The sequence below is a fragment of the Trachinotus anak genome, unplaced genomic scaffold, assembly GCF_046630095.1.
Source record: "Trachinotus anak isolate AG129_WGS33_773 ecotype Australia unplaced genomic scaffold, CSIRO_AGI_Tana_v1 ptg000014l, whole genome shotgun sequence".
Classification (NCBI taxonomy): domain Eukaryota; kingdom Metazoa; phylum Chordata; class Actinopteri; order Carangiformes; family Carangidae; genus Trachinotus; species Trachinotus anak.
The window spans coordinates 5,691,831-5,704,425 of NW_027273865.1; the positions used below are offsets into that span (position 1 = coordinate 5,691,831).

Here is a 12,595-nt window from a genome sequence, read left to right on the forward strand (position 1 = left end):
TTAACAGTGAGATACCCAACAAAAAAAAATGTTTAGCAAATTATCACAGAGTGAAACAAATGCTGCATGTTTACATTTTTAATGTGAACTGAGACAACTCTTGGGGCTGGAAAGGGCCTGACTATTTCAACACATGAAAACAAACCCGAAGAGTATATAAACAATGTATTTCAAGAATGTATTTTTAACTCAGTGTGCTCCACAAATACGTTTTTCCAGTCTCTTATTTTGTAGCACCTCACTTCACAGTAGCATACTCTTCAACCTCTTGTTCACAGCTCACTTTTCTAACCTCTTCACTGGAAACTAACCCTGCTCAGGGGACCAGGCTTACCTTTTCTCCCAGGGCCTTGAGGCTGTCCAGGAAGCGTGGCCAGAAGTCCTTGAAGAGGGGCCGGTCAATCTTCTTCAGACTGTCTTTGGTGCTCGCGTCCACACTCACATACAACTGAGTAACTGGCACCAGGCTCCTGGAAATTACAGAGAATATGAAAGGAGAAGAGATGAGGATAGAAATGATCCAGTCTGAGAGAGAAAGAGAGTCTGACAAGAAATGTAGTGCAAACCCTAGAGGTATTTGACAAAAAGAGAAAACATCACTCTGCATAATTTTCTTAAATCACAGTCTCCCTCAATGTCATCAAGCCTTTACATAACATGAATGTGTTTTTGCCAGAAGCAGCAGTTCAATATAAAACATTTCCACTGGATATAGATCAGCTCCACTCATATTATTCAGTAACATAAAGGCAACAACAAGTCAAACACTATATGCTCTTGTGCTAAAAGTAGCAGACTCATTGTAGAGGCAGATGGAAGGAAGGTAACAGGAAGTTGTGAAAAACTAAAGCGTACTTCTCCTCCATTATAAATAAGTAAAGGTATTAACTTATTTGCATGTAGCTGCACTCTAACACAACCTGTGAAAGCAGGAGGACGCACCAGATTAGTAAACACAACCAGAAAACTGTAAAAGATTCATGCAACTGAAACAAGAAGATCCTTTCATGAGTCTTTAGGTTGGAGATAAAAATATCAGTACAAGAGAGGCAATTATGTAAGGATGCAAAAATAACCAATTAGCTAGATGAGACAGAAAGTTGGGAAATTGAGTTCAAAAAGTTCCTCTTTTGAAGGCATCGCTGAGATAGAGACTCAATCAGCTGAAACAGCTCATCGCCAACCAGGTGGCTCTGGCAGACAGGGGGAAAAAAATGACTGATGCCTGCTGTCCTTGCCTGCAACCTGCTCGATGAGTATACGATAAGTCAGCCTGTGACAGGCTAGTTAGCTGATATATCAGATATGTCACTGTATGTCTTGATGACAAGTTGCAAGGCCTCTAGACAGAGACATCTCTGGATATGAGGGGTAAAAGGCACAGAGAGTGACAGACACCAGGTAAACATCTGGACATGAAAACATAATGTTTATATCAAACAGGTCAAGAGACATGTATCATCTTCAGTCTTGGTTGGTGAGAAACTGACAAATGTATTACTGCAATTTCTGCACAAACATCAGAAGTTAATGATAATTTCCAGGTTTATCTGGAGGTTAGGTTCAGTTACTTTATTTGAACTCATAGGTAAATTTGGTTTGCAGTAAAGAGTCACCATTCTTAAACATACATATTTAACACACAAGCTAAATAAAAATAAATAATTTAATTAATTAAACATTGTTTCTATGTAGTGTCACTACAACTTATTCATATGAGTGATGGCTGCTGGAACAAAGCTTTCAACAGTGATATTCACTGTTCAAATGGTGCCAGCAAGTCATCATTTAAAGGTGCTATTTGTAAGTTTTCTCTGTTGCTGAACGTGGTTTCCTGCCAGGAGCAGGTGGTGGTGACCTTTGGCCATTGTTGTTTACAAGACAAGATGTTATAATACAATTCAAAATATGTACATTATACAATATAATATAATTGAGTAAACGGGCTGGGGCTAGCTGTATAGCGTGCTAATTTCAGTAGAAGAAAAGGTGTAGCTGAACTGAACTCGCAACATTTCTTCTAGACTGGTGAGTAAGCATCTGTTAATGCTAACATTGGCTATGTAGCGATAGCACAACTTACAAATAGCTCTTTTAAAACAGAGCCAGCTATCCGCTGTAACTGTCTGGTGTACAGGGACACTAGGTTGAGCTGTGACTCACCAATTAATTTATCAATTTCATTGAGAGAATTCCTACTCTTTAAAGATAGATTTCCAAACCACAGTGCCAGAGAAAAAGATAAAAATCGATTCAACAAAAGCACAGCAGAATGAGGTCATCATGATCCTATCAACGTAGAAAAAGGACAGTCTCCTCAGAAACAACAAACACTGATCCCCCTTCTTGCACATTGAGTTTTGTGTCCCAAGGTATTTGTAAGATTGTACACATTCAATTTATTGAACGACTGGTTCAATAAAATGAAAGAACCTAAAATGTCAGTCTAGTGACTGTGATCTGTTGGAAATAAACAAGTTACTAGAATTATTCATCCCCGAATAAAACCTAAGTGCACAGTAACCCTTGTGTGAACCATGTCATTAATAATACAGTAGATGTCTGTTTTAATGTGCTGTCTAATGCTGTTATTCCAACACTTTATACTGAATAGAGAGAAAAGGTTTGGTTTATTTTTCATGGTATTGGCCTTTATTTTTAAAACAAAGGGATGTCAGAGAGGTTTACAACTACAGTGCTGTTTTGACAGTGTGCTGAGTAGAGGCTGTAGTATTGGAAATAATGACACTCTGAGGTCACTTTAGTACACTTCCTCCTCAGACACAAAACATCTGACGCTCACAAACCTCCTGCATCTAAAGGAAAAAGCAAGGAAAGGCATGTGTGTGTTTGTGAATTGTATATGTGGTGAACTCCCCTGCCAGAGAGAAATGGATGGAGAGAGTGCAGACCTGAACTCTTGTAGCTGGGTTGTGATTTGCAATATTGCATTTAAGAGATGGTATTAAAGGTATTAAATTAAACTCACAGGCAGCAAACAGGGTGTAGCCTCTGTGTCATCACCTACAGGTTGACTATTAAGTCCCTCACAACTTGTGAAAAGAGCATTTTATTTGGAAGCTGGGAGATTTCCAACTCGCTTCATTAGAGTAAGAATATCACTAGTAAGAAAATGCATGTTTCCAAAACCTAGCACAGGCTTAAACAGTTTAAAGGAACAGTTCATCCAAAGTAAAGAGAAAACATCTCACTTGTCTTTAGTGTCATCTGGGGCTGCACGATATGCTAAAGGAATTATTGTGATTATTTTGGCAGATATTGCAATGGCAACATGATATGATTTCAGTTGGAACGATTGTTTCTGCAATTCTTTTTCACTGGAAAAAAAAAAAAAAAAAATGTTAAAATGATGATGATGCAAGTTTTTGTTGGGCCTTTTACCAAACAAGCCTGTTCCCCTACGTCTGGAGAATAAGATTTGCAGGCCAGAGCGTCTCTGCAGCACAACAATGCTTATAGTGCTAACAACACATATCATCATATCATCATGTTGTGACACATCTTACCTTTATCAAAAATTGCAGCTCCTGTGATTTGGATATTGCACTTGGCCAAGTTGCGATTTCGATTATATTCGATTAATTGCACAGCCCTAGTGTCATCTCATGCAAACACTTTTGGTTTGATGTGCCAAATTTTTGACCTGTCCTCCTCTGACATCACCCTAACGCAACTGAAGTTAATGGTATTTTGTTTGTGTTGCTCAAAGCACACAAACTCAACACCACTGTTCTTTATCATTCTTAAAGGACACAGAGCACTTCTACCTGTGGAGATTAAACCTTTGATCCTCCCTGCTAGGCAACAGTGTACCTGCTAAGACACACTCATGCTCTCTACTTTCCAATTCATCCCCCCAGACTTCAAAGAGAAAAGTTTGTGAAGGCAGGAAATGAAAATACACTACAAAAATTCAGCCAAAATGAATTGAACAGAATATATATTTTGAGAGTAAGAAAGAAATAGTAACATCCACAGAAGTAATGTATGCCTGTCTGTTTAGCTCCTACCTGATTTCCTCTGGGAACTGTGCATTGGTGACCAGGAAACTGGAGATCTGTTGGGAGTGGAGGAGGCGGATGAAGGTGTTGATTTCGGGGTACATGATTGGCTCGCCCACCAGGGAGAGTGCACAGTGCTTGACTGCTAAGCCCTCCTCGTACCGCTTGGGCTTCACTCCAGGAACGCCTGCAGGGGGAGAGGTCAGTGGCTGAATAGATGATAGTTTTGAATCCAATTTCACCTTCGACTTAATCTGTGTCCCCCAACAATAAAAAAAAGGGGGTGGGGGGGCTCTCATCCTGAGGTATAAATAAAAGAACTACCATTGCAAAGTTAAAAAAAGGCTGTGGGAAATAAGAGCATGAGGTAAAGCAAGGTCAAACTGAGTAATTACATACAACCAAACAGAGAGAAGAGACGTTTGCTGCTCATGAAAAATAAAGAGGGGAGAGGGAGAGAGAGAAGAGACGAGACAGTATATCAAGTTTAAGCTTGGGGAGTTCGGCCCTGAGCCCAGTTCATCTCTCTTCCTCTTTCTCCTTCCTTCCACTAGGTGGTCTTGGCCTCTCTCACCGTTTGGTGGATCCACCAGCACTAACTACAGGACGCTGTAAAAACGTGCTCAGCATTAGTTCGAATGGGAGGGGTAAGCAGAAGGACAAAGGTATGAGGGATAAATGTCATAAAGTTTAATTGACTATTGCTATTAATATTTAAAATTACTAAATAAAAAAAAAAAGACAACAAGTTATTCTTCATAACAGTTGAATAGATAGGGATTTAGTGTTATATTGCTGGAGCTACAGCAGATGCCATTTAATTTAAGAGCACATGCAGTGAATCTTAATTAAATCACACTTTGGACACTTGCCTTTATATTCTTTATAAAACTGTCTATGAATTATTGATAAGTTTGCAACATTCTCTATGGTTCAACCACAGAAAGCAACTGTGACTGTGCTGCCTTTCAAGGACAAATTACATCTCACAACAGAGGCAAAGACATCAAAAAACAAGCCGTCCCCCAGGAGAACTCCCACTTAACTCTGTTCATAAAAGCCAGCTGAAGAGGACGGTGCGTGTGTGATTCTGTGTGTGTGTGTGTGTGTGTGTGTGTGTGTGTGTGTGTGTGTGTGTGTGTGTGTGTGTGTGTGTTTGTTATGAGTGAAGTATCTGAAATCTCATTAAATGTATGTATCCTATGATTTTGTAATGTGAAATACCATTAATTTCTAACATGCTTCACTCTCTTAAGGGGCAAAGTGGAATCAAGTCAATCCCTCAGATAAAATGAAGTCTATCAGCAAGGATGTGGGACACTATTACAGACTGTATAAAGATGGTTACTGAATTAAAAGCCTCAGAATTGATTCAAGAGATGACAGCTATCATCACAGACCTTCGATTTCTTCTAGATTTGACCTCTACTGTCTTTGGTGTGACACCAACACTCATGGAGGATGGTTAAGAAATCATCATCACCCTCTGGTCTGCAGACTACATCTCCCTGTTTGACTGCTTATTTTCTGTGTGATTTAAGAAACACACACAACACGTCCCAAGTGGAACTGTTTGGTGTCTACTCAATGAATTCAGTCGGTAAAAAGTACATGGGTGCATGAATGAAAGGGTGCAGTGCAGAATTACAGGAGTGAGTCATTTTAAAAATTTAAAGTGCTGTGTTGTTGTAGCTGAGAAAATGACAGAGCAAAAATATTTAATTCATGCTTTGACTTAGCTGTGAAAGTTAAAACATCACCATGCTTCTTCCTGATATGCAAATGTACCGCACAGTGGCATAAAGAAGGCTCACGCAAAATTTATCATAATGCCTAGAGCACACACTCATGCAGGAAAGTTATAGCTAATAGCTAAATGCTAAATGCATGATAAAACAAATTACCAGTAAAAACTCAACAAACAACTACAGAGCTTCTATAAAGGTGCATCCAAGATCCAAGCACCTAAAACCACATTCAGAGACCCACTGAAGCAGTTGTATTTGTTCATAGTTCTAATTGATCCCAAGCTGTGTTAATTCTGCCACAACGTCCTGCTCCAACAGAAACTAAATCACATGAAGGAGGACCATTTCATGGGTTTAGGATAAAGTAACACAGACTAGAGCATTAGTGAACACAGCACTCCACCAAAACCACCCAAGATAATCAGTGGGATCTGGGCTGGACTCCTACAGTCAGGTAGTGGGATTCAGATATTTGTTCCCTCTTTCAGTCATCAAAACCACAGTAAACCCTTTGCAGGGAGATGTGATGACCCTCTCTGCCCTGTGTACCTGTTGCTTCCTTTGTGTGAGGCTGCTTTCTTAACACGTACTTGAAGTGGGTGTGGTAAAGGGTCATCAGTACCTTGGCTCGTCAGCAAAAGTATGTGCCAGTGCTTCTTTTAAAACCGTGTTGAAGCTCTGAAGGAGCCCATTTGGTTTTGGTTGGCGTCTGGTTTGTGTTGCTGCAGCATACAACATTGCACTCACACACTTCTTCACTCATGCACCCACTTACACTGCTGACTACATATGCCATTGTTAGTTTAAGTTCTCGTCTTAGATTTATTGTTTTTTTTAATAACACATTTGTTAATTGCTTGATTGTGTGCGTCTCCTTCTTTTTCCACCGCCGTGCGGCTCGGATTGTGACAGTGAAGAGCCTGACAAACAAAGCTTGCGTGACAACTGGCAGGGTTATAAACTACACTTTTTAACATTTAAAGGGTGACTAATAACTTTTCATTATAAACGGTCGTGTGACATTTAAAACTGCTGTTTGAAGAGACCTTTTAAACAGTAGATTATCAGACGGTCAGAGCAGAAACCAGTCTGTTTGATCACACAGAGACTTCTCAGAGGCACTGTCTGGATAGTTCATTGGGCTGGCTCTTGTAAAATGTATCACAGTCGATGGTAAATGGAGTTGAGGGCCGCCTAATTTGATTTTATAGTGCAACTGGAAAGAAAATTATGGATGATAATGACCATATAGGTCTGCAAAGAACTGCAAAGATTTGCTTTGTTAAAGCATTTGAAAATGCACTTTTCATTATTTTCTGCACATAACATCATAACTGTAATCCCTTTAGTGACAAATGTGTTTTTTCGCTCGAAATAAACTAAAAAGCAGCTCAGTGTCAACATAACCTTATGTGCACTATTGTTCCATTATAATCACATCAGGAAATTACATTTTCAATAATGACATGCATTAGAATACATTATGAATGACTGCTGTGAGAATGATATTAGCTATAAAGTTACCCTTTGAAGAGGATATGTCTCAGAGGTTTTTAACATTTGACATCTATATCATTTCCTGAGTACAATGGCTTTACTGTCTTATAATGGGATCAGCAGTGTCTTTGAGGTTAGAGAGGCAGCCATCTGACTGGAAGATGACAGGATCAAACAATGGAAGAGTGTATTGCTTTTCTCTTTTCTATCACTGTAAATTGAAGATCTTCAAGTTTTGAACTGTCAGACAAAAGACACAATCACCTGAGGTTCTAAGAAACTGTGTTGTCATTATTGTTTGACATGTTATTGATTAAATGATTAATTGATAAAAAAAAAATTACCTATAGGTTCAGCTATAAGAAGTTAAGTTGTAACTGGTGTTAAAGTACAAATTCTAACCAGGTGAAAATCTTGTTTCAGACCTTCAAATCAGCGTGGAATATAAAGAATTTTCCAATCAGCACTAGTTTGCTTTAATAAATGTCTGATAAATGTGTCACCACCTTGTTTTGACAACACTTCTCAAAACCTCTCAAAGAAAATCTGCTTAGGGAATACTCACAGGATGATCACTAAATTCTGTTTTGGGCGTCCAACCAGCCGCCCTCAGCCAACGCTGATAGCAGTCAGAGAAGTAAGTCCCAAATGCCATTTGTGTTAGTACAAGTAGTGCAAATGCAGCCCAAAAATGTGAGTCCAAGCAGAGTTAAATCTCTATTACAAACCATTACATAGTGTAACTCCAGTTTATCTGGCAATCTGTGGAAGCCTCAGTGAAGAGAGTGAAGTTGTGACAAATAAGATGCTGTCAATGCGCCAGATGGGGAAATTAAAAAATGTGTGTGTGTGTGTGTTTGTGTGCGTGTGTGTTGAGAAGTGATTGATGAGATACTATAGAAAGGGTGTGACAAAACAGCATTTTGATCTTCACTCTGCTTCATTACTCAAAGGGTTACCTGAGGTCATTATTAGTAGGCTGAAGCAGACAGTGGGCATGACAAAGATGTTGTGTTGTGTGTGCTGTTGTCCATGTTTATCTCCACAGGAAGAATTAAAATCTATAATGTGTACTCAACAGGATGACTGATGAATAGATAAACAAATAGCCAGACAGAGTGCTGGAGAAACAAGAGTAATACACAGAGGTGAAACAGGAGTGAACACGCATGTGTCACCAACCTCTGAACTGTCGAATCATGTTCTGGTGCTTCTCTACGGCGTCCTGCAGGATTTTCTCTGCAGGGTCCATCTTCCAGCGCCACTCTGTGCCCACAGGGTTGGTGTGATGTCTGTCGGTGGGACAGACAGGGAAGCAGATAAGGAATAATACCAGACATTCAGGAATGCTATTATACCACTTCTTCACTGCCTGCTGGAGCACTAAGGATCAACTGACAGCAGTACGGCTCCTCCAAGGCAGTACTCTGATTGAGACAGAGTTAGGCCATTCGACTGAGGTCGTTTAACGTTCCTCTCCAGACTCTCTAAAGACCCCCTCCGATGAAGTTGTGTCTCTCTGATGTTTCCTCTTACACTTACCATGTTGATACTGCTTTTTCACTGGTCATCAAAATGTTGTCAGTCCAGGGAGTGAGAGTTTGCACTAGCACAGTCACTAACACTGTGTCAGCTACTGCCAGTTACAAGCTAATAAACAACATAAACAATTAACTCTGGGTATGACTGAGGCTGAAACATGTGACTGAGTCTCTGATGTTTCCTCTGCTAATCACCTTGATACTCTCTGCTCTTTCACCTGTCAACCCAGCATAAGCAGGGGTGGTGGGCTGAGTCTCTGACTCATCCAAATTTTTCAATGAGGAAACATGTCAGGAGTGGAACTTTAAAATATGTAAAGATAGTAGTTAGTTTAACATGGTTTTCCCATATAAGTGAAAAAATGGAAAACTGGTGAAAAAGGTTTTGGGTTAATTTCGCCCACCCCATGTCCCCGCAAATAGACAGGATTGGTTCCTTAGGTCAGATGACATATGTCATATAATTAGTTCACTGCAATTCCAAAGTCGAAATACACACTCTGCTTATTTAGCTCATGATAGGTCTTGTATGTATATAAAAAAACAAACAAAAAAATGTTAACAAGGTTAAAAACATGATTTTCATCAGAAGGGGGTCTTTAAAACAAATAACAGTTAAACACATATTTCACTAGATCAAGAGGAGCATCCTTCTAACAAGGTAAGAAACATCAAGTTCATAGAAGTTTACTCACAAGCTGAAAGTGAATATGTGGATCATGTATATTCTCACCCTATAAAAACATATAAAGTGAAAGAATGTGTCCTACTGTAAAAACTGTCCCTCCTGTAGGCGTTAATAACACCTTCTCACTGTCTATGTGTGATGTCTAGGTGCAACAACAAATCCTGAGGCATCACAGTCTGTTGCATCAGACAGGCTGTTGCATGCATATGCACACACTCACACCACACATACAGGCTTTGCCCATCAAACCTAATTCCACCTGTTGCTACAGAGAGGTGGATGGCGAGGGCAGCTGCAACAATACATCTGTGGCCTGAAATTGCTTACTTCCTGTCATCCCACATAGCTGCCTTAAGTAGAGACTGGCATATCTGCGGTGACAGGGAAGCAGTTCACCACAGCAGCACATTCTGACAGCGACCTTTCAGTGCTCAACACAGTCGCCTTTTCAAATGGAAGTGGAGGGGAGCAGAAGGCCCAGTCTCTCGCCAATGTCATCATGAATCAGTGTCCACCTTTAGGCCTCGCAGTTATGCTGGCCGTGAGTCATCTGTACATAAATCATTAACTTGTATGCGAGAGAAAGATAGTTGCTCAGTGACAGGGAGGGGTCTTGACTAATGAGGTAAACAAGTTAGTTTTAGACGAGGAGAAAGCGAAAGGTTGCAGGAAATAATCCCCAAATGTTATAAAAATAGATTCCCTGCATGGTATACTGTGGTATATTCAAGTGTTTTGTAGAAAGGCATTTAGGAGCTGAACTGCGCAGCGGCTTTATTTGTCAGGTACATACCTCCAGCAGAAGACACACTTGTTAGCACAGGCGAGGCTGGGGGTAGTTTCCATGCACCGGTGGGACTCAATACCATAGAAGGTGTGCTTGTAACAGCCTCCTCTCCCCCGCAACATAGACTAACCAACACAAACAACACCTTTTAATGTGATTCACGCACTCAGTTCGACAAAGAATCTAATGCTCTATTAAGAAGGGTAAATTCGATTACCTTGGTCCATCGACAAAGCTTCACTCCTGAGTGACTTCCAATTAGTTTGTACCCTGCACAGAAAAGATAAAGAACATGTGAGAAGAATACGGCTCTTGTTCAGTAAACACCTCTTCCACCCACAGCCACACAGGCCAAACTCAGCAGACACTTAATACACAGAAGAGTGGAGATTTTATTTTCTTTGAGTGGTACATCAATGCACAGTCATATTCATTCACAGGCCTCTGCTAAAGGCTGCTGGACATCTTCTGTAAAGTGACTAGTGACTGCTTGAGGACACGTCAATGGTAGGAAGGAGGGGATAGCATTTCCAATTCTTTTTCTGCATGAAAGGAGGAAAAAAATGTTTCAAATTCACTTTTCTTTACAAGTCCACCTCTCCATCATACCACCAGATACAAACTGCGTAAGTCCCTGCAGGCTTTACACATCCTTCTCTGTGATGTCTGTCAAAGGAAACACTTCATACTACATACTATCTGCATCACTTCATCTGTTCAAGAAATGCCAGAAGATGATATTTAGCTTGCTTCTAGAGGAATCAAGAATGGCTCATTTGTAAAATCTCACCATTTAACAACACTTTATACTGACGCCATAGAGCAGCAGAAGAGTCTGATGTAGAACTCAGGTATTAAGTTTTTATTTTGAGACATTTTATGTGTTTGAGCTGCTTTAAAACCCTTGTGCGTGAAATATCTAATTAAAACACAGCAGGAAATTTGTGTCAGGGTGGATATGAGCTGCTTCAACAGATCTCAGGTTTGATGATAGATGAGTCAAATATAATTATTTTTCATCAAGCCTATTTATGCGTATATTTGTAGAAAAGGCAGAGTGGTGGAAATACTCATTTTTGATTCACCACCTGAATGAAACAGCCACTGATATGTTCTTTTAAAAAGCAGAAAAATACCCCTACTTACAAATACACACACACAGAATTCAATTTCTTTTTTTTTTCCTCAGACACCTAATGTTTACTGTGGTTTCCTCACTGGGCAAAAACACACTGACCAGCATCAAATTGTTTTTCCACCCTAAAAATACCTTTAGAGCGCATGTCCTCCTCTAACCTCACTCCCAGCAACTGCAAGACTTATAAAAATATATAGTCACAGGCCTAGAAGACCTGGACCTGAGCCTTCTGACAGTTTATTTAACTATTATTAATCTTAATGTGAGCAAAGTTTCCCCTCTTGTGTTTGTTCGGGAAATGGATGTCAAATGCTGCCGTGTCCTTTAATGTGTCATTGGAGAAGATGTGAGCAGGAAGATGGAGAGAAGATCTCAGTTATCTCTGAGCAACGGTAGCTGCTGAAAAAAGTACAAAATGTGTTATGAATAATCATACTCAGGCATCAGTAGTTGAGACAAATGGAAAATGACCCAAAGCTTCGCCAGGAGGCATCAACAACAACTATAAGTTTACGCACAGATATTAATCAAAATGTGCGTGTGCGTGTGTGTGTAATGCCTGAGAGGGAAAAAAAGTAATGAACCTATTCTGGCAGGAAATTTAAAAATTAAACTAAATTAAAATTAAAACCTAAAATCAACAGACTGAAGCTTGTTACTCAAACATCTGTCTCCATGATTACATTAGTGACCACCTGCTTCTCAAGCATCTCTTTAAAGAGGACTTAAATTTGCCACCAGAGCTAATGAACTGAAGTCCTTACCCATAAGGCTTTTAATCTGTATATAGCACAAAAAAACAACATAAAAAATCTGTGATAGTCTCTCTAGTGAGAAACTGAGGGCTTAAATAGCATGAAATAAAAGCTGTTTGGCTAAAACATTATTGACAACTCTGCAAACAATTTATACTTTGATCTGTAATACTCCACTCTGGGGGAAATAAAACAAGAAGGGAGGGGACTTGTTTAATCAAAGAGTTGGAAAAAATCCATCTCATTTGTTTGGAGGGGTTTGCAGCTTCTTTTTCAGGATCTTGTCTGTGCTCTCTTGTGAAAAGATATTACCTTAAATATCACTTCATTTAAATCCCCGCACCCATGACAGAGATCGCTTAGATAATGTGTAAAACTGCTACAACACAACTTTGGCCAGCAATACAAATTTGTTGTTC

General features: G+C 39.7%; 1 protein-coding gene across 1 annotated transcript in view; it reads right to left on the minus strand.

Annotated features, from left to right (window-relative positions):
• The window catches only part of tyw1 (tRNA-yW synthesizing protein 1 homolog (S. cerevisiae)), a 62,541-nt gene that overhangs the window by 33,852 nt on the left and 16,094 nt on the right, over positions 1-12,595 (minus strand). Inside the window, exons 9-13 of the mRNA XM_071495672.1 lie at positions 10,501-10,553; positions 10,290-10,408; positions 8,450-8,559; positions 4,032-4,209; positions 335-470 (exon numbers count right to left, since the gene is read on the minus strand). Coding sequence (XP_071351773.1) covers positions 335-470; positions 4,032-4,209; positions 8,450-8,559; positions 10,290-10,408; positions 10,501-10,553 — 596 coding nt within the window. The remainder of the gene's footprint in view (positions 1-334; positions 471-4,031; positions 4,210-8,449; positions 8,560-10,289; positions 10,409-10,500; positions 10,554-12,595) is intronic.